At 41.5% G+C, this 21,304-nt stretch overlaps 5 protein-coding genes across 9 annotated transcripts; 3 read left to right on the top strand and 2 right to left on the bottom strand.

Moving 5' to 3' along the window:
- Positions 1–265: 265 nt before the first annotated feature.
- On the bottom strand, positions 266–11,377 carry LOC108051950 (TGF-beta receptor type-1). 5 transcript variants are annotated; one of them, XM_017134266.2, is made up of 8 exons: positions 10,726–11,377; positions 10,355–10,651; positions 8,339–8,456; positions 8,018–8,232; positions 3,757–3,984; positions 3,462–3,695; positions 2,868–3,391; positions 266–2,807 (listed from the first exon to the last, which is right to left on the bottom strand). In XM_017134266.2, the coding sequence occupies exons 1-8, from the start codon at positions 10,796–10,798 to the stop codon at positions 2,625–2,627; spliced, it is 1,872 nt and encodes a 623-aa protein (XP_016989755.1). In that variant the 5' UTR covers positions 10,799–11,377; the 3' UTR covers positions 266–2,624. The 5 variants fall into 5 exon arrangements, with proteins under 5 accessions (XP_016989755.1, XP_016989756.1, XP_016989757.1 ...); XM_017134267.2 differs by lacking the exon at positions 8,018–8,232 and adding an exon at positions 7,387–7,532; XM_017134268.2 differs by lacking the exon at positions 8,018–8,232 and adding an exon at positions 6,096–6,223.
- A 340-nt stretch (positions 11,378–11,717) lies between these two features.
- On the bottom strand, positions 11,718–12,294 carry LOC108051916 (mitochondrial import receptor subunit TOM7 homolog). The gene is made up of 2 exons (XM_017134203.2): positions 12,072–12,294; positions 11,718–11,964 (listed from the first exon to the last, which is right to left on the bottom strand). The coding sequence occupies exons 1-2, from the start codon at positions 12,169–12,171 to the stop codon at positions 11,900–11,902; spliced, it is 165 nt and encodes a 54-aa protein (XP_016989692.1). The 5' UTR covers positions 12,172–12,294; the 3' UTR covers positions 11,718–11,899.
- Positions 12,295–13,233: 939 nt separating this feature from the next.
- LOC108051964 lies at positions 13,234–16,198 on the top strand. Its single transcript, XM_017134298.2, has 3 exons — positions 13,234–13,350; positions 13,478–13,563; positions 15,374–16,198. Exons 2-3 carry the CDS (start codon positions 13,513–13,515, stop codon positions 15,560–15,562), a joined length of 240 nt encoding a protein of 79 aa, XP_016989787.1. The 5' UTR covers positions 13,234–13,350; positions 13,478–13,512; the 3' UTR covers positions 15,563–16,198.
- Positions 13,319–14,836, top strand: LOC108051963. Its single transcript, XM_044461982.1, has 2 exons — positions 13,319–13,350; positions 13,478–14,836. The coding sequence occupies exon 2, from the start codon at positions 13,677–13,679 to the stop codon at positions 14,757–14,759; it is 1,083 nt and encodes a 360-aa protein (XP_044317917.1). The 5' UTR covers positions 13,319–13,350; positions 13,478–13,676; the 3' UTR covers positions 14,760–14,836.
- Positions 16,199–16,762: 564 nt separating the features above from the next.
- On the top strand, positions 16,763–19,749 carry LOC108051959 (dymeclin). Its single transcript, XM_044458440.1, has 5 exons — positions 16,763–17,001; positions 17,068–18,253; positions 18,310–18,807; positions 18,877–18,999; positions 19,062–19,749. The coding sequence occupies exons 1-5, from the start codon at positions 16,859–16,861 to the stop codon at positions 19,209–19,211; spliced, it is 2,100 nt and encodes a 699-aa protein (XP_044314375.1). The 5' UTR covers positions 16,763–16,858; the 3' UTR covers positions 19,212–19,749.
- Positions 19,750–21,304: the final 1,555 nt, after the last annotated feature.

Below are 21,304 nucleotides of genomic sequence, written 5' to 3'. Positions count from 1 at the left end.
TACGATGCCTAAGGACTTTTTCCATCTGGTAGTTTTAATAAAAGCTTTCCACACGCTTTGCTCAGAATAACATATTTATGCACCACACAAGCTTGTTAAACAAGTATACCAGAATATTAATGAGAATAAGTAAGCAATACAAAGAAAATAATTTACTAAATAAAATACTTCCCAAAACCCAAACAATAACTAATTAATTAGGTATACGCCAGGAAAATGGAAAATTACCAACCAACAATGCCAGTAATTTTACAAATATTTTCGGTTGGTTTTATATTTGTATTTTTATTTAAAGTGCCAGTAAAAACGCAGCTTAAAGCTAAAAGTTAGACTCTGTTTACACTTTCAACGCTTTTGTTTTGAACATTACACCCAAGTAAATCATTCCTCCTTTCTCAATCTCTCTTTGCCTTTCTATATATCTCTCAAGATCCAATCCATTTACGATTAATACACATTACAAATGCTTTCGCTTATTACCTTTATGGCTGAGACACTTTTTGCTTACTTGAGCCTAACATAAATCAAACAAAGTTCATCGTTTTAGTTCTTAAATCTTTGAAATGTTGAACCAAAATTATGTTTTGCAGCAAAATAGGATTTATTTTTTTGTAAAATTTATTTTTTATATGTTTTTGCGCACTGTTAAAGTCTTTTGTTGATTTTGTGTTCTTCGGTTTTAATTGAATGATAAACTCAGTTCAATGTAAGTTGTTTTTGGTTTGGATCAGGGACTAAGGTCGTGGGTTTTAGGAAATGCCCCACACTGGAGGTTGTTTTGGGGTTGTCTTAAAAAACAACTTTCTGCTTAAACTTAGCTCGGAACACAGTCAAACAATTATCAATTAACGCGTTTCATTGAAATTTGTCTCTTTTTTTTGTGTTTGACTCGCACGCACAGACTATTTACAGATTTTACAAATACAGGAATAGTTTTAGAAACTAAATATATGTATGCGAATACAGCTATCAATATTTTGTTTAGATTTTTTCCCAAAGAAATCGATTGTGTTCGTACAGGAAATGATTAACTTCGGTAGGCTTAACATAAAATAGGAAAGTAAATTTCGCAGGCCGAAAAATAACAATATGTATTACATAATCATAACCCTAATTACAATCTGGCATGCACTGCTTATTTGTAGCTTATATCCAAATGATTAAGATGTTAATTAATGTTTACTTTAATCTCTCAGCTGCCGTGTGTTTATGGGTTGAGGGAACAGGGACTGTGTTGAAACTACTATTGCATTCTGGTAATGGTTTGTGTGTACAGGTATACATTGATAATGGACTCATTTAGCTTTATGGCGTTTGGTGTGAGAAATTAATTATTATATGTAAAACATATTGTATAACCCGGAACAAGCACACCAAACTGTGTGTTCTCATACTTAAATTAGTGGTTTAGGTTTGTTCACGAAACATTTAGTTCCTTAGAATTTACAATAGAAGCAAATATATATACTATATTTGTTTCATATGTTAATATACCATACATTTTTTGTAGAACTTTTATAGTTTTGTTTACTTTGTTGTGTTTTTATGGCTACAACGAAATAGGAAGAACAAGCTTTGGTTAAAAAAAAAAGAACAAGAAACAGAAATAATAAAAGGACCAAGGATATGCAACATATGAATAGATGAAATAACAAAAATAATAAGTATGCGTGAGGATGAACATGCAACCAATTTTGATTGATTGCCAGAGTCGAGAGTTTTAATAGACATTTTAAAAATAGTTTAAACTTAGTATTGCAAAAATAAGTTCCTCAATCGATATAGAAATACACTTTTGGGAGAAGGGCTTGGTTTATATTAAGATTAGGAGGCACAGCAGCAGCAATAGCGACGTGGGCATGGCAAGCTGTACGTGAGCAGGCGGCGCACCAAATTGTTTAATTCTTTAAATTTTATTTTTACGTTACGATTTCCTGAGTTTGTCAACTTTATCTGTTGGTTAATGCCTAAAGTTATCTTCTTTGCTGATGATCTGTATCTGTATCTGTTTTTGTATATTTTCTATTTTGCAGGCAACAATTTTTCAGTGATTTGAATCTATTTTCTCACTGCTTTCTACTGCTGCTCAGTCTTGACAAAGTCTTACTGTATTTTTCGTTTTGTATTTATCGTTTTGTTAGCTGGATTCTCTAGCTCGCGAACAGGATTTATAAAAAATATATATTGTGTATATAAGGTGTTTTTTTTGTTGGTATATAAGGTGTTTTTTTGTTGGTATATAACTAGGCCCCATCTGGTAGCTCTAATGGCAGTGCGGCAGATTCCTTTGGGGCGCCGCTTTGCTCACGCTGCCCGGAAACAAGCAAATCTCAGCGTAAATGTCAACGAAGGTTATGTACAATAGTTCAGGATGGTGTAAACACAAAACTAATAACGAGGTCGTTCTGTACGAAAACAAAGCAAAGCATTTGAAACGTTAAGGATGAATTAGCACTTAATATTTACAATTTTCTTTGTATTTCATTTCTTAACGGATTTCTGGAACTGCTTCGCAGGCGCTGCCAGGACATTTAAGGTAACACGGGGCCAGGTTACAGGTTACTAATGTATGTCTCCCCCAATCCCATTGGTCGCGGGGCCTTCTCGTCAAACTAGAGCCACAATCAGTTCTTGACCTTGTCCTCCACACTGATGCTAGCAAGTGTCTTTTTGATGCGCAGCGCTGTCAAACGGGCCACAGGGTTGGGATACCAGCATTCTTTCATTACCTTGGCCATGTTGTGGAGCACATCGGAGGCGTGCCAGCGATTTGGAATGTTTGGTCGGCTCTTCTCTATGCAAACCACCTGAAAAGACATAATAAATATTAAGACTAATCATTTACATATAGAGCATCTGAGACTCGCCTTTTTCATCTCCTCAATGCTGGGATCTGGCTGCACGGCATCGTAGTACGGCAATTGGTACTCGTCGTATATCATGCCCATGTTGCAGCGACGTGCAATCTCCCAGAGGATCAGCCCAAAGGCGTACACATCCGCACGCTTGTACGAGTCAAAGTGCTGGTCATTCATGCTCTCGTCCAGCACCTCGGGCGCCATGTAGCGCTTGGTGCCTACGCGATGCGTTGATGGTATGTCCACCGAGTCATTTTTCTCCACATGACGCACGGCCAGACCCAAGTCCCCAATGGCACAACTCAGGTTTGACTTGACCAGTATGTTCTTGGACTTGAGATCGCGGTGAGCGATGGCGGGCTTGCCGCGGGTTCCCACAATGTCCATGTGCAGATGGGCCAGTCCAGTGGCAATACTCAGCGACATGTTCAGCATGGTGTTGGTGTCCACCGTGTGCGTGGTTAGATAGTCAAACAGCGATCCGTTCTCATGGTAGTCGGTAACCAGCCACAACTGGGTCCAAGTTCCGTTGTCTGTCAGAAAGCAATAACCAAAAAGGTAAGCAATTATAGAATCTGTTGAAAGCTGGGCTGATAAGCTCACCCTTGTTATCCGCAGCTATAAAGCCAAGAATGTTCTCGTGCCGAAGCATTACCGTCTGATAGATTTCCGCCTCGCGGAACCAGGAGCACTCCTCGCGACTGGAAAATATCTTAACCGCCACGTTCTCGCCGCGCCAGCGTCCACGCCAGACCTCGCCGAAACGTCCCTTTCCGATGACATGGCACAGTTGCACTTGTCGGGCAATGGAACGCTGCACCAACAGGGGCAGACCAGCTAAAAGGAAGAATACAGAATTAGACCAATACCCAGGTGGAAACTCCCCCATGGAACTCACCCGAACCCGAACCAGAGGTGGTCATTTCAATGATGTCGTGTATGGTAGTATTACCATTCAGTATGGGATCGTACACAGAATCCTCCTTGGCGAACGGCCTGCCGCTGGCCAAGCGCTTTCGACGTTGGCAGTAGTACCAGGTACTGGTGCCCGTGAGGCAAATGAAGAGGGTGGCGCCAAGCATAATGGCCACAAGTTCCCAGCTGGTCAAACGATGCGGCACATAATCTGGACACAATTCAAGGAGACTTTTATTATTAAGAACAGACAAAATGTAATTCATGTAAGTGTGGTCGAATTAATGGAAAATAAATACAAAGAGAATGCAGAATGTTAATTTATCAATTGAAGGTGGCATGCAGGAAGCCGTTAACAGGTAAATGTGCGTGATTACAGAACAAAATCGGGGTGCAAAAACGAAACAAAACCAATCCGAACCCAAAAAGCTCATTCCAAACACGGTTAGCGGTTAGTAATACTTAAATGTAGTAATTTATTTACAAAAAACAGCACTGACCTGCACATGAATAATTCGAGTTATTTACAAACCTTTGCATAGTATAACGGCAACGAGCTTAAAAACTACTTCAAAACTACTTCTTGATGAAAAAAACTTATAAAATAAAAACCACTTTTTTTTGGTTGTTTACAAGAAAAGAAAACTAAACAATTCCAAACCCGAATCCCAAACGAAATATTCCGCAGACGAACTAACTCATACTCACATACCAACCACTCACTGAACAAACACAAAAGTGCAATGGAAATGAGCGAAAAACTACGAAAAACGACGATTTAATACCCTAGCAGAAGTTACATCGTGAGTTTAAAAAAATTAGCTCGAGGTTAAAACACTTTTTTTCACCAGGACTTTACTTATAAGGGGCTCTATATTGGATTAGTAATCTTAAAAAAAAAAAATCTTTCAATAAATTAAAGTACAAAATAATATTTGAAAATTACATTAAAAAAAACTTGGTTTGCAGTAAATTTCCTCATATTATATACAAATTATTGGTCGTTTTAAAAGCCTGAACTCAAAGTTTACTTGATTTCGGTGGCTTAAAGATTTTAATATCTGTTCGACCATGAAAGTACAATAAACTTTATTATTTAACAAATATTAAGTGGGCTAATGGAACTTCTGCTAGGGTAATAAGTATGAAAAGGCGGCAGACTGCAGGGCAAAAATGCGGCCATTAATGAATGAAATGAGAGAACGTTGACTGCGACTTGCAGTTGCAACTGCAGCTCTGAAAGCGGCATTGCACATGAATGAATGGGCGAACTGCATAAACAGAAAAAGGGCAGACACACAGATACACACCGCCACAGACATTTGGGGGAGTGGGCGGAAGGGGGGCAGTTAAAGAGGGGGCAAACAAGGCCACCGTCTGCCAGGGCTTCTTGAAACACCTCCTCCCCCTCCCAGCTCCTCTTGGGTGGTTGTGTGGCAGCGTAGTCAACCCTTGAGACGGGTTTGTTGTTGTCCGTGAATGCCTTGCTTACTTCCTTCTTAAATGCGTTTTTAATAAGTCAATACGATGATGACGCAAAAGGTCAGGTCAGCAGACAAAACCCGCAAAACGGTGCGGCAGGAACTCAGTGGAAAGGTTGAGGTGGGGTGGTGGTGGGCCACCAGACGAGGCCATAGACAAGGTAACAATGAGGTGCGTATAATTCTCATAAGATGTGACAAAGATATTCCACGAATAAACAAGAACAAACCAACGAAACAACGGATTGGAACGAGTAAAATAAAACCGTTTCCAATTGCATTTCAAATCTTTTTAAACTACTCTTTAGTTTATCTGACGTTTTAGTAGATATTTGTAAGTAAATTTTCAATATATTAAACAATCAAATTAAAATAGGTGAATAACTAAATTTCGCTTACTTTTTGTGACTCTCATTATATAATCAGTTGAATAAATTATTAAAACAAGATAAATTTGACTTTCTTGCAAGTCATACAAGCGTCATATCAAATTTCTACAAAATTCAAGAACTTTAAGTTTAAACAGAATGGAATTGGAAACATGGTCGGTCTCCCCTCGAAGGACGTACAAGGACGTAGACTGGGTAGGGATGTGGGTGGTAGCTGAATGCGTGGGTTTGCAAATCAGTGTGTGTATGCGTTAGCCAGGTATGCTGATGCGTGTATGTTCTTCTTGTGTGAATTCGATGTGTTACAAATTTGAGTATACCAAAAAAAAACTACGCAAATGAGGTGGTGCAATGGCATGGGCGTGGCTGCTTCAATGGCTGGTGGTTGGATTTGTTGTGTGGTGGTGGGGGTGGTGGAGGTGGCGGTGTTGGCGGTGCATTGCTGATCTCACCTGGTAGGACACCACTGTAATTCTGACGTGTATTGCAATAATCTTCGGCGCAGCACTGTGAGGAGGCTGCCTCCGAATTTATTTTGCACGAGGTCGGATCTTCGGGTGGCAACTGGTCTGTTATGCATCTACATACATAATATTTAGTTTGGTTTTTGCTTTAATCTACTACGTAGCTTTAGCTGGTGTATTTTAGTACTACAACTAAATTAGATTCTAGGTTTTTGGGTAGTAAGAGATTATCACTTGTTGTTGTTCTTGTTGTAGTTGTTGCGGTGTGCAGTTGCGAAGCAGCTTTTGTTACCACTTACAAACTAAATTTTAGCAGCAGCTTTTGTTTATTTATTTTTGGGAAGGGGGGGTTTGGGGTGGAATTTTTCCAGCTGCAGCAGGTGGATTCAGTTGTGTTTTTGGGTGCAGGTAGCAATAAGCAGAGTCTGTTGTCCATCAAATACCAGGGAAAATGGGGGGAGAACCACTGCCAAATGTGGGGTGGGGTTTACTTTTTACCAGCTTGTCAGACCAATTCCGTGTTTCACTTTCGAGGAATTCGATTGAAATGGAATTGAATTTTTAAACCAATTTTTTTTGGCATTTGCATGGAATTAAAAATCCTTATATATTCCAAAACAAAAGGCCACAGAAAATAGAAAAACATCCAAGGAGTTATCATAATTGGTTTAATTGAGACTCAGATTCATCAAGATTCCAATGCAGAACAAATCCAAGAGACACTTCGATAGTCCGGATAGAAAGTACAAAAAAGTCCTTAAAAACAGCAGATTCCCCAAGGGTAAAAAAAAGAATATGGACACAAGGAATTCGCCGCTTTTGTAAAAAGTCAGATATCTACAAGCTACAAACACGATTCGAATTTGAAGAGATACTTTGGCATGCATAAAGTTACGAGTAATTTATTAGGATAAGGTGTAAGCTGGATTCCGTGTAAGATTTATAGTGTGTGTTGTGCCACAAGGAAAAGCAAATAGAGAAAAAAAAGTGAAAAGTAAAGAAAAAATAGAAAGGGAGCCCGAAAAGCGAAAAAAAGGGAAAATAGTTCAAGTAAATAAAAAATGAAACAGAAAAAACCTTTGGCGTTGTGCACACCTGACGGAGTAACAAACTAAACTAAACTAAAAAGTTTATTACAGATTATTGTATTGTTATTAATTTAATTATATTGATGCAGTGCTTAATTAGGCAGAGTGAATTAGAGAAAGAGTGCAAACTAAAGAGAGAAATTGTATTTGTTTTTGGTTGTGTGGTTTTTGTTACTTGAATGTGGCTGTACCTGTTTCAAATAGCCTCTTCATAAGCTCATTCTTATTGCAGAAATCAGTCTTACAGCACTGAATCCTATATGTATAATACTTTTCTTTACTAGTGAGGCATTCGAGGGGTTCACTTCGCTGCATATTGTATTTCACATCCATGCACCTACGTCCCCGTACAGCACGGTACACAATTATGTAAACGATCGGGTATTTATTCGATATTTTCGAGTGAAGGCCGAAGGGAGTGAAGATTGGGTGATAGAGAAAATATAACAATTAAACGAAATTAGTATTGCTTGGCATTGGTTGTTGATTTCCTGCTGCTTCTGCTGTAGTTGTTGCTGCCTTCGGCTTGTTGCTAATTGAAGTTTCAGTCTGGTTAGTAGCAATAAAAGTATTATAATTATATTTAAAACAATGTATAAAACGCCGCACTGGTTTTCAGAAGGTCGTCATTAGTAGTGCTCTGCATTTCGGGTTATGATCCATTCAAAAAACTTCAACTTAACGAGCATAAGTGTGGGAAAACAGTCCAAAGAACGATCAAAACGGGGCAACTTGTTGAACGGCGTGCGAGTGAACAGAAAAAGAGGGAGCAGTCAGAAAGGAAAGGGATTAGGAGCTAAGCACGTGCAGAAGCGCACACACCTTCGACGGCGACCGATGACCCCCGTTGACCCTCCAAAGGATAAAACGGCTGGTCCCTCGTCTTGGGCCGCAAGTAAAGATTGCAGAAGTCGCTGTTGTCGCAGCAGGCGTGGGCGCCTCTCCGGCCCACTGGGCGGGCCGTGGGTCCGCCGTGCAATCCGTCGTTGCACCAGATAAAGCGGCCAGGCGGAAAACTCTGCGACATGTGCAGGCATCTGCACCGCAGATCACACAGTTCAAATAAAAATATCCACTGGCTGTTCTCTGAGAGGCAAGTGCTAACCTACTCCACGGCCTGTTCCCCAGGCGCAAGGGACTCACCTGTAGCTGAAGATGATGCTGCCATCGGCGTTCTTCTCTACGGAAGTGAAGCAATAGCCATCCGTCTCGCATATGTTGTTCGCTTCCTTGCAGGTGTCGCAGTGGCACTTGATCTTTTCTGAAAGAGAAAAAGTAACAAAACACTATTAGATCATTTTTAATATATGTATAACTTTAAATTTAAAGAAAAATTGCAATACCAGATAAAACTTTTTGCTAAAATTTGAAAATATGTATAAGCACAAACTGACATACTGATTTTAATCCAACATTTATTGGCACGTCAGAAAATATAAGTAAAAACAAAGGCTACGAAAGCTAAATTTCATTTCTATCCATTGTTTTAAGTATAAGGTTTATTTATTAAGCACATAAAACAAAGCTTTTATGAAAGTTTTGGATTTCAAGTCATTCCAGGAAAATTAAATTAATAAAAAATAACACTATGGATACTATTTTTCATAAATGTTCAGTAGAAACCAATCACCTTCAACCTATCCAACATTTCTTAAAGATCAGTATCTTTATCTCTAACTCTCATTGCAAAGAATTTAAGAGAATAAATTGTTTAATGAACACATTTACAAATATGGTCGATATATATAATTTTAAGAGTGTTTATTACTTTAACAAAGCCAAAGCTCATCTTGAAGTTCGATTCCCAAAACGCCCAGACTTTGATTGAAGCAAATTAATTAATTAGGTGCTGGCAGAAATTAACTAATTAGAGAACGAAGAGATCCATAAATCAACCGCTCGCTGTTTGGCATCTCCTTCGGCGCTGACCACCAGTTTGGATTCGCCATAACCATGCCCCCGGGGCACCTGGCCGGGCACACGCTCGCCCAGACAGACATCCACATTCACCGACACCGCCGAAAGCGTGATGAAACAAAAACAAAACCATTTAGCATTAACAAAGCAGACGCGGAGAAGACAAGTGCAAAGTGGAGGGCCAGACAATACGACCAGTTTTCCTTCCCCCCACTGCGAGAATCCAGTGCTTAGGCCTGGGTTTTTTTTTTGAGCCGACTGCAGTTGCAAGTGCCTGAGTGCAACGAGCAAATGCATCCAGACGTGGGGGTGTCTGCAGCCAGGCAGCGTTGGAGTGGGCCATGAGAGCTGTCTGGCTCAGCTCATTGACACCACGCCGCGCTGACGTCACGAGATGAGACGGATTCGGAGCCTCAGGCGGAGACGCAGACGAAGAGGCCTTTTAGAATCATTCAGAGTCTTTGAGGTGTTACAGTCACGCGATAAACACTTGGAGAAAAGATCACAAAGCTATCCAAAAAAAAACCTATTCTACTACATTTGAAAATAATTTTAAATGTTGGTTTTAAAGCAATACTTTTCCAATGCCTAGATCTATACCTATGAATACCTATTGCAGAAATAATCAGTAGTGATTAGTGATCCGTTTTAAATTCTGTAATATTTATTTCTTTTCTAATAAGAATTTCTTCAAAAGTGAGAAACTAAAAAACATTAACGCCGAAATAAATATAAAATATTTCTGGACGAACTAGGGGCTAATGGAAATTTTAATATTTCAGTTGCAACAATTATGATTTTAGCAAAATAAAAGTCCAACACAATTATAGATGGCATAAATCCTGATCCGTATTTCACCTTCAGAAAAGTTGATTCGGCTAGCAAAAGGTACAATTATATTAACTTAAAGTTTATAGAAATGTTGAAAAATAGTTGGCAATTTTCCTGTAAGAAAATTAAAAAAATTCAATTTGCAGTAATATTAACAGTAGTTCAAATGGAATTCAAATGAATATTAAAAAGTGAAACGGGAAGAGAGTATCTCTTTTTTATTGCAGTCATACTTCCACAAACTGAACTAATTAATTTAATTTTAAAATTTCTATAACTCAAACTAATCTGCGATAGTGGAGTTTAGCGACTGTATTTTATATACTTTGTCTCATTAGCTCGCATTTCTTTGCCACTCGAACCAAATCCCTCAGTGTGTTCTCTATATTTCTTAAGCGGCCTGGGACTTACTTTCTGGCTTCTTGGTGCTGGGCTGATCAACGAAGACCTGCAGCTGGGGGGCAGCGGCCGTGGCGACTGCTGCGGATCCGTTGCCGTCTTGCGGCAGAAGCATGGCCACGGCGCTGTTGTTGTTGTTGTTGTGGCTCCTGTTATCAGCGGCCAGAGACGATGATGGCGATTGATAAGCCTGGCCACCTGTTCCACTTGACGGAGCCCTGGTCGTCGGTGGCCTTTTACCGGCATGGAATGCAGGATCAGATCGCGAGCCATTCGGACTGGTGTTCAACACGAATTCAATGGGGGAGGCTGTACGGAGAGGGGGGAAGATTTTAGGTTAGTTTCGCACCTGGTTTGAGTTAACCGAGCCCCTGGAAACTCACCGCAAACGGAGGCGCCGAGCAGAGCGCCCAGGAAGATTAGCCGGGGCGCAGATAACATATTTTGTATTCGCATCGATAGTGTGCGACTGGAGCTATTGTTATTGTTTGCTGGCAGGGGGCTTTTCTTTTGTTTTCCACGATCGCACGCACACGCGCGTCGCAAGTTCAAAGTCTATGGCCTGCGAATGAGGTTGTTTTTGTTTTTGTGGAAAGAGCCGCAGGAGCGGGAGGCGCGGCCAAAGGACACCGCAGACAGCCACTAATTGGCCCCGAATTGCGCATTTATTGCGTAGGACCCGCACCAGCGAAGGTTCACATTTTGCGGGGGCATTGCCGGGGATATATATATATCGTTTTCTGAACAAATAGCAAAATTCGCACGACCAAACTCGAACTCCACACTCCGCCCAATTTGGTTGAAAAAACTTCTTCACATTTCACGGAGGAGGGCGACTTTTCAGGCGGATTTTCATCACGTGATTTCGGGCAGCGACGCGTAGGAATTGGAACACTTTGAATTCCGCGAGATGGCCGGCAGTTTTAGATGTCTAGTCCAACCGTTTGTTATTATTAATTTCTGCTATTTTGCGTTAAAAATACAATTTTGTTCAGCGAAAAAACCGCGCTGCTGTGTGTGTGAATTAGAGCTGGAACTAAAATTGGTGTTCATTGGATAATATCGATATCTCGAGAAATTTGTCAATGTCGATGATTTCTTTTAGCTATCGATTATTTTCATTTGATTCGATGTCGGCAGGTCTAGTGATGACACTATATTTATTGAAATGTTGGGCATTAACGACAACTATCGTTGAAGGTTTTCCGAAAATATTTGGGTCGAAAAATCAAAGTTTGTTTTCCTTTTTAAAAATAACACTGTAAAAACATGCGAAGCAAAACAAACACTTCTTAAATCCGTTAAAACAAACTAAATATAAGCCGCGCTAGTGCGGAAAAACTCACTAGCGGGCTGTACTCAAAATACGACAAGCTTTTACGATAAGAATGGTTTTTATATGGATCGTTTTTTTAAGAATACATGGCACGATTGGGATTTTTTGTAACAGAAATTTATTTCCAATAACTGCAGGTACTGTGCCCAGAAATCCAATCAGAACCAAAATGCGGGGCACGCGACGGGAAAGTGGTCACGTTTCGATCGGTTGGTTATTTTTTATTGCCACAACAAGCTGAAAACGTTCAACGGCGGCATGCCGGGCTCGGCTCCCTTCATAAATCCTGGAAAATAAATTTTAGCCAAAATCAATGTCTGTTTATTACTATTCACCGACTGCTTCTTCTTCCCAGCCGCGTGTGGAAGAGCAAAAAACATGACACAAACTCACCCAAATACAGGACAAGGGGAACAAAACCCCAATGGAATCCAGTCTGTACGGCGTCCACAACAACACCCAGACGCTCCTTGACTCCTTCAGAAAGCTCCATTTCGTGATATTTAATTTAGGCCGTTCCGCAAATTATGAAATAAAATTCTGTGCACCGACTGAAAAGTTAGTGTTGGTAAGCCGCGCTTTTTTTTTGAGAACGAAACAGCTGACAGTAACTATTTGAAACGAAATGATTGCTTTTTTATTTTATTTAGGGAAAGCTTTGTCGCAGCTTGCTGAGCCTGAAATAAAAAAAGAATTACAAAAAAAAAAAATTGAGACTGAATTTTATAAAAAAATTGCTTTCTGTTTATGTGGCAACTCTGGCAGACAGGCGGTAGATTTTAATTTATTTTGAGTTGGTCAAACTGCTGCACATGTATATTTTCGTTCTTTCACTACAACTGTTAAGTTATTTGATAGTGCTAATGCAAAAAAAAAGACTCAACAGGCAAAAAAAAAATCGAAACAACGAAGTTTACATAATGTTGAAATAAATCGAATATTTCACAGAATTCTAGTCCAATGTTTTGTACTTTATGATATCTAATGTTAGTTATTTTTTTTTGCAATTGCTTATAAAGTATTTCACCTGGGCAAATGGTTAAAAGTAAAAGTAAAAATAAAGTTTATGACAAATAATAATGGAAGAGTGCATGTTTCAAAGGTTTACTAATTAAAAGGTATTAGGGATGATAGCTAAATTGCTATTTTATAAAGATTAAATTTATTAAATTTCCGTAGCATATACAAAATTTTATTTTTCGAAACGCTGGTCTTTCAATACAATATAGCTACTAGACATTATAAAACCTTGTCAAGTGCCTTGGCACTTTGCCTATTAAAGCTTGCAAATCAAAATAAATATCTTTTATAAAACTAATGCTGAAATAATGTAACTAGACTGATTCAAAGGCAAAATATAATGCTGAAATAATTTCAGTACTCTATATATCGATTGAAATACAATTTTATTTTCAAACAGCTGACAGAAAAACATATTCGAATATTATCGAATTATCGCGTATTATCGATATTATCGATATCACTTATGAATCCAGCTCTAATCACCCATCCCTTTCGCTCTCGCTCTGCTGCTCACATGCGTTCTAGATCGTTTTATTTTCTTGATTTTTATTTGCTCGCCAAATTGTAGCAACGCTGCTGGTTTAATCGGCTGCAACGCCCGCGGATAATTAGAGAGCGCCGAACTCAATTTTCACTCGCCACCCGAATCGTAAGTGATAAGAAACACCTTTTTTTGCTGTCGCTCGCAAACAATGAGCTGAGAAACAGAAACTCGGGGAAAAATCAATTCGGGTTATGTAAGCTCGAATAACCGGATACCGTGTCGCTGATTTCAGGTCCCGAATTGCTGGATTTGGAACTGGAACGGACCATGAAAACAACCAATCTCGGCCTGTACGCTTTCCGTTTAACCTTCGGTCAGGTGAGCTCTCGCACATTAAACCACAAAAGCAGGGAGCAGCATACCCATTTCGGGGGCAGACATTGAGTTTTCCGGCCAGGCGAACCCACATCACCCCACAATCGCCATACACAATGGAGCAACTGCAGCCGGGAGACGCATGCCTGGAGTGCCTAGGATTGGGCAGGAATCACAAGCTGCGCTTCTTCAACATAAATCTTGAGGAGCAGCTGCTAAAGTGCGAGTCGCGGAGTTGTCTGTGGCCACACAACGACGAGGTCTCCTCGGATGAAGAGCTAGACTTGGAGGCAGGAGTTCCCTTTAGTGATCCATTGTCAGCTATTCGTGTTGTAGAAACTCCGGGCCCTACGCTACCTCCTCCCTCTGGAGCTATTTCATTGGCTAATCCTCCTTCAGATGATGACGACGAGTTCATACTACAATTGCTGCAACAACTGACTCCTAGCACAGACACGAACTCAGTTGAATCTTTTACTGAATCAAATATGAATCTCAGCTCAATGGCAGATCTCTTCTCTCTAAACCATACAGAAGAAAAGTCTTGTCCAGAACTGGAGCTTCCGGACTTAAGCTTCCTGGAGGAAAATATTACCGGACTTAAAGAACCACCAAAAGCTGTGATAGCAAAGCAGGAAATAACTCTCCTGCCAGCCAAGTTAAGGTCTCCGCCAAAGTCTAAAATTCCACAAAGTTACAAAGTAAAGGTGGAAGTGGCTCCTCTTAAGACTCCCAGCTCCCAAGTTAAGCAGGATGTTGTTCCACTTAATACTTGCAGCTCCCAAACTAAGCAAGAAGTGGCTCCTCTCAAGATTTTTACGGGGTCCACTTTCCAGAGAAAACTGGAAATACCCTTGCTACCCGCATCTCTAAACAGTTCCCCAAGAATAAAACCCAAGGGTGATCCATTCAGTACTCCACCGAAGAAAGCATCAACACAGCCACAAACGCAGCTTCAAACATCGCCTGCTGTCAATATCATTATCAGTATTCCCGAGCTGAATCCGGCCATTCCCTTCCTGGACGCCATCAAGCGCCATTCCGCAGAGGCAAAACACACTGCTCGTGCAGGAGGAAGACGACCCAGACGCCTAACCAGAGAAACCCCAGGCAGAGGCATTCGCACCCAGGAGTTAAGGAACTTGATAGAGCAGTTGGAAACCACTGCGGATGCGAAACGCTCGGCACCACCTCCATGATCAGCTCCATTTTTCCTTATTCAAGTATTAGAAATAAATTTGCATATGAAATTATGCACGCAATCACCGGACGAGAATTCAAGTTCGTTTATTTATAAACAATTCCGCTTTGTTTTTTTTTGGCAACGCAAGTTGCGGATTATTAATGAGCGGCACGCGTCCGTAGCATGTTCAAGTGGCCCGAAAAGATAGCGCTGCCGAAGAGGCCATCTTATCAGTAGAGGTGAACTTTGGAACGGAGGTCGCGCCAAGTGCGTCATGCGAAGAGCTGTTTTAAGCCAGGATTAGCTGTAGAGCTGGATGCAACCGATAAGGCAGATGGACGTCATTCGGGCCCTATCACGAGAAAATTGTCAGCAGGAGGCGGACTAACTAATCAGGCATTACATCAAACCTTTATAATCAGTTCAATGAACGTGGGAACGTGTAGGGTAATCGCATTCGTGTGGCCGGAGCACTCGAACCAGGTTGCCAACGGCCGGCGAAAAATGTTTCTGCTGCGCAGTTTTCCTGTGTGGGCGGGGGCCGTCGGGCAGTGGGCCAAGTTTATTGTTTGTTTGGCTAGCTATAAATACACGACATCTAAATCGGTTCTCCTATCTTATCTCCCGCAGGCGCCGCCGTTGTCCGCACAGGCCACGACGCACTGCAGCCATGGCTATACCACCAGCTCGTCGTCGCCCAACCGTGTGGTGACCCGCTCGGCCACCATGCTGGCGCTCTTTGGAATTGCGCTCTCCTCGTTCAGCCTGAAACAGCTACTGGCCAAGAAGCAGAAGCACCAGGCCCTGCGCAAGCTCTAGGATGTGGATTTAGCCAAGAAGTAAAACTAAGATTGAAGCGATGCCAAAACACCAGCGGCAGAAGGAGCGATGAGGAGCCAAAGCGCCATGTCCTGAGGTCACACATTTGATTAGTTCATCAACCATCATCGTGTATATTTGCCTAAGTTAAGTCATCCACTCACCACAGACACAACCGGAACTCGGACATGGAGGCTTGTTTTGTAATATTCTCGTTAAGTGGAACGGAGGACGATAGAGTTCCATGCGCATATATAGATATATTTTCTTGTTTACACATGCACACCATGCAGCGCCAACTAAAAGGAATAAATTTGTGATAAATCGAGTACGAGTGTAGCCAATCAGCAAACAAACTGAACGATGAAGATAGAGATTCGCTAAATTAACGGAAATCCCAAAATTATCCTAGACCGTTTTGTTGTCCTTTTAGTTTTATATATTTTATGTGTAAACAAGTCTATCATACGTATATTTATTTACAAGTTGGAAACCAGAGAAACGACTAAGTAAGAAGGGATATAAACCATAATGACATCGTTGGATAGCAGATCGCCGAGCAGGCAGCGTCAGTATCCAAGAAATAAACTAGTTATAGTTTCTTATTCAAATAAATGCATTATATTCAATTGGAAACTTATGATTTCTTATTTATGTTTGCCATTTAAAATATGCAAATATAAGCAAGCAAGCCCTCACATGGAACTATTAAATATTTAATCTATGCTATTTTCCTATATCTGTTCGTCAGATTCTAACCAAGGGCAAAATAAACCTAACTACTCATAAAAACATGTTGGAATGGAATTCTTAGGGTGGGAATATTTAAACATATTTATGAATGCAAATTTTGTTTTTTTTTTAATTCAAATTTTAGTTTGAACTCAGTAATGAAAAAATCAAGTCACAAAAGTAATTTAGATAAAGTGGGATAAACTGACGTCAACATATATAACACAAGTCTAACCTTTCTAAACAATTTATATGTATTGTTTCAGAAACTTATACAGAAAAAGTTAAAGGATTAGTTCTGTGCCTTCTAAAACTGACCATCTATTTCTACTGCTAGCTTAGAACTTATTAGGAACATTTGTTTTTCATGTAGAATTCGAATTTAGCGCCGATAGTCGATAACTGAGATGGGCAGCAAGGTCTTACCAAGTAGATGTGGATTTATGCAGCTCCGCGAGAGGGTCACACCAGCCCCTGGAAATTCATCACCCCCCGCTCAATGATCAAGTGACGTGCCACCAATATAATCATTGGCCGGCCAACAGCACTCTTTTGGACTGCGGAATGGGCATCAACGTCAGCAGGACGGCCGACCTGGGGTCCAACCAGTGGCTCCAGCGCTTCGTGGGCCGCCAGCACATCGCCCACGATGACGAGGCCTTCTGGAGCGGGCTGCTCAACTACAACATTGTGTTACCGGAAAACAGGTGAGTGGCGGAGTGGTGAGGCAACGTCAGCAGGGCTAATCCGGAATTGTGGTTTGCGTCTTTCAGCCAGGATCAGCTGAACCTGGACAGCCGGCTGGAGTCGCTGTGCCAGTCCTTCATCGGGAACAACCTAAAGACGGGCAACTTCGGCTCCCTGGTGACCGTGTTTCTAGAGAAGACTAGCGAACTGCTATCGCTATCCGACCAGGAGAGCAACATGCACGTTTGGCAAACCTTCAACGCACTCTTCATCATCCGTAGCCTGGTCAAGTACATAAATGAGACGGGCTCCGAGTTTCAGCTGCTGCAGCACTTCGAGGCCATGCCCAGCGCCGAGTTGCTCCAGGCGGCCTTGGAACAGCAGCAGGAGACGTTGGCCGAGAGCGCCACGATTGCCATGGAGGCCACTGAACATTCGGCGGCGTCGGCGTTGCCGGTGATTGTAGACGGATCCAAGTTCGAGACCTTTATCGATGCCCTGGTCAACCTGATTGTAGTAATCCCCGTCAAGGAGTTTACCTACCACCTGCACTTGGAAGCGGTCAACATGCTGATTACCCTGTTGTCGGTGCACCTGTTTTCCCAGCAGCCCACGGACAAGTCGATTGTGTTTCGCACGGTTTTTAAGTGCCAACACGCCAATGTGCTGATGTCGGCGCTTCTGCACTTTGTGGCGCGGATGGTGGAGGTGCCGCACACAATGTTCGGCTCCAGCTCGGCAGGATCCTTCGTTTTTGGTATCGCCGAGTCCCTGCTGTCCATCTTCTCGTTCCGAAAGCAGCCAGACGTGCTTAAGTCAGGTCAAGGCGCAGGCGGCAGTGAGCTCTCGCAGCGATTCCGCACACACTATCCGCTGGCCAACCAGAGTCTTTTGCTTATCCTGATCCTGACAAACCACTGCACGGCGCAGGAGAACGCGTACCGGACCAGCCTATTTGGCTGCGCCGATTCCAAGGATTCGCCAAAACAGGGTGCTGTCTCTTTTCAGATCGACTTCTCGGCGGTGTACGAGACGTTGTGCTTAATCGTCACCATTGACCAGGCCACGCTGCTGCTCTACCTACTGCTCCATCGCAACGAGCGCTTCTACCGGTTTGTCATGCAGCAACAGGATCTGGAGCAGCTGGTGATACCCATCTTACAGACATTGTACAATGCGCCTGATAGCAACTCACACCACATCTACATGTCGCTGATCGTCCTGCTGATATTGAGTGAGGATGAAGGATTTAACAAAAATGTGCACACCATCGTAAGTCCACTGCCTATTTAATATTTACCCAACTAAATAGTTCTCGCTTTTCACAGATGCTGAAGAACATCACCTGGTATACGGAGCGCACCATATCGGAGATATCCCTTGGGGGCATACTCATCCTGATCGTCATCCGCACCATACAGTACAACATGCTGAAGATGCGCGACAAGTACTTGCACACCAATTGCCTGGCGGCACTGGCCAACATGTCCGGCCACTTCCGCGCCCTGCATCCTTACGTGGCACAGCGACTGGTCTCGCTGTTCGAAACGCTGGCCCGAAAACACACGCGCCTGGATGCGCAACTCAAGGAGCCGGCAGACAGTGCGGTGTTTGTCAACGTGGCGACGACGCCGGAGGACATGCTGCAGGATTTGAGCGTGTTGGAAGAGGTTTTGCGTATGGTACTGGAAATCCTTAACTCCTGCCTCACAAACCAACTGGTTTACTGTCCCAACTTGGTTTACACACTTCTGTACAAGCGCAGCGTCTTTGAGGGCTTCCGCAGTCACCACGCCTTCCAAGATGTCATCCAGAATATTGACATGGTCAGTTTTGGGGATTCGATAGTGTTTTTGTATGACTTTGTTAATCTATTATCTTTTTTTTTTCGCTAGGTTGTTGGTTTCTTTTCTTCACGTCTGCAGCGCGTGCAGGAGCAGAGAGGTGAGCTGGGCGTCAACGAGGTGCTTGAGGTTATATCTAAGGGCGCTAGTCAATGGTCCAGCGATCGGCTAAGAGTAAGTTTCCTCTCTTCACGTGATGAATTGTTTTTCTTAATTATTTCTTCTCTCCCCTGCAGAAGTTCCCGGATCTTAAGTTTAAGTACGTCGAGGAGGATGCTCCCGAGGAGTTCTTCATTCCATATGTGTGGACGCTGGTCTGCAAGTACGGTTGCGTGCACTTCAGCTCCGAGAGCATCAAGAGCGTTACCACGGACATTGCCTGCTAATATTTACTACTCGCTCCCTTCCTCACACGCGCACACACTCGGTTCCGCTTTGTTTTCCACCATTTTTCGATGCTACTCCGTTTGTGTTCTGTGCCGGGTTATCCGATCTTTATGCTACCGTTTAAGCCATTTATTACGCCCCATCCTCTGATTCAAGCCAAAATGCAGAAATGTTATATAAAAAATGAAAACAAAGCAAGCGAAATGTTGCGCTAAATAAGAGGCATACGCATCTCGAACGTTGACGATAAATTGAAACAAAGCTAAACAAGAGAACTAACAATAATACTTAGATCTAGTTACGCTAATACTATTGTGTATGTTTACACGCAAATCAGTCGGTAATTGTTCAAGTTAAAACATAGCATAATCCCTGAAACAAGATCATATTTTGCTACGCTAACAACAGAGAGCATATTTGAAGGAAAGTTAAGCTCCATACGCCTATCGTCGGATAGTTCTTATCAACGGGAAGAAGCAAATCCAATAAAAAGTATATATACATATTAAAAAAGCGGAATATATATGCAAAAATATATTTACATTGTGTATTTAAGTCTATGATAATTATATATTATTGTATTTAGCAATTGAAAAAGTCGATAAATTATATATTAACTCAAGTTCATAATTTTGTGTTTTCTTCTAGCCTGTCAGACTTTCTTTTTTTTGGATAAGATAAGTATTTAACATCTTAATTGTGTCACTTTTTTTTATTATCTGTGGAAGGCCCAACTTTGTATTATGACTTTTGGGTTTTATCAAAACAAATAAGTGATAAGAGTAAGTTTAAAATTCGTCAGCGGAATGTAGGTTTTTTTAATTTAAATTTTCTGATACGACCTTGTGTACTAGAAGCAACCATTCATTTGTTCTTAAAAGTCTGAACATTGCGCATAAGTAGTAAATAGAACTTTTAAGTTAGATAAGGGAAAGTATCATGCGTGGCATGCCTCAGCTCAATGGCAAGTTGAGTTAATGGTATTTAAAGTGTGATCTTAATATTTTGTGGGGCGTTTATCAGTTTACTTTCTTCATTGTGTAAATTGTTAACAAGAGTGATCGGTTTTTCTTGGTTTGTAATGCAATTGTATAATTTAATTTTATCTCGTAAGATCCTTTGTATGGGAAAAAAGGAAGCTTATTGAAATGATTTCCTCCTAGGTAAAAGCATTATTACGTATACGCCGCGCAAACAACATAAAAGTTGCGCTCCCTGTTTTCAGTTTATCATTTCCATTACGCATGGTAGCTTTACTGTTTGCGCTTCATTATGCATATTTGCACTATCAGCGGCTGCAACAACAATAATGGGCTTGCCTTGTTTATTACTATTACTATGTATTTTTCCCACCACCAGCTTCACCGGCAGAAAATAAACCGCGAGAAAACGAAGAACCGACTTTTACTGGCTGCTTGCATTAAGGTTCATCGACTTGGGTGGCTAGGTGGTGAAGGGGCGGGTTTTGGGGGATTGTGAGTTCAATCCGCTGATGGTTTGTTGTTGGGACCTGTGGTCGGCCGACTCGTGTTGCTGCTGCACTTTTGTCAGCTCTGCGAACGTGTCTTAAATAAATAAGTTCGAGTGACAGGAAAATACGCACAGTTAACAATTGCGATAAAAATTGCATTTGTTTTGCTGCCGCTGAAAGGCGGAAAATTTGTTATTGTGAGTTTTTCATGGCGTGCTGCATTTTAATTATTTTTAGCCCACAACAAACGGCGAAAATTTTTCAAATTTCTTTGCCTTCCATTAGCTATTATTTTTTTCATGCTGGCTGCGGTTGCCTTTGTTGCAATTGTTTTTGTTGCTGAAGCTACTGTGGATATGCAGGTTAAAAAGGTTTATTGACTTCTCCAGCTGCATTTTGTTAGCCATTTGTATTGCCATTATTGCAAAATAGGCGAGAATATGCCAGAAGCGTAGCCAAGTTCGCAACCCGCCTGTTGCCATTGCGAAAATCATCGAAAAGTGGCAAGGAAAACTCGAAAAGCGTTGCGCATGCGCAAACTTGATTGAATCTGGCGCTCTCCACTCTCCCCTCTGAAATTGTAAATTGTTGAGCAAATTTCATTGTAAATCAGTAAAACCA

This window comes from Drosophila rhopaloa, unplaced genomic scaffold (genome assembly GCF_018152115.1).
Source record: "Drosophila rhopaloa isolate 14029-0021.01 unplaced genomic scaffold, ASM1815211v1 contig_115, whole genome shotgun sequence".
NCBI lineage: Eukaryota > Metazoa > Arthropoda > Insecta > Diptera > Drosophilidae > Drosophila > Drosophila rhopaloa.
This window is presented reverse-complemented; position numbering and strand designations above follow the sequence as displayed.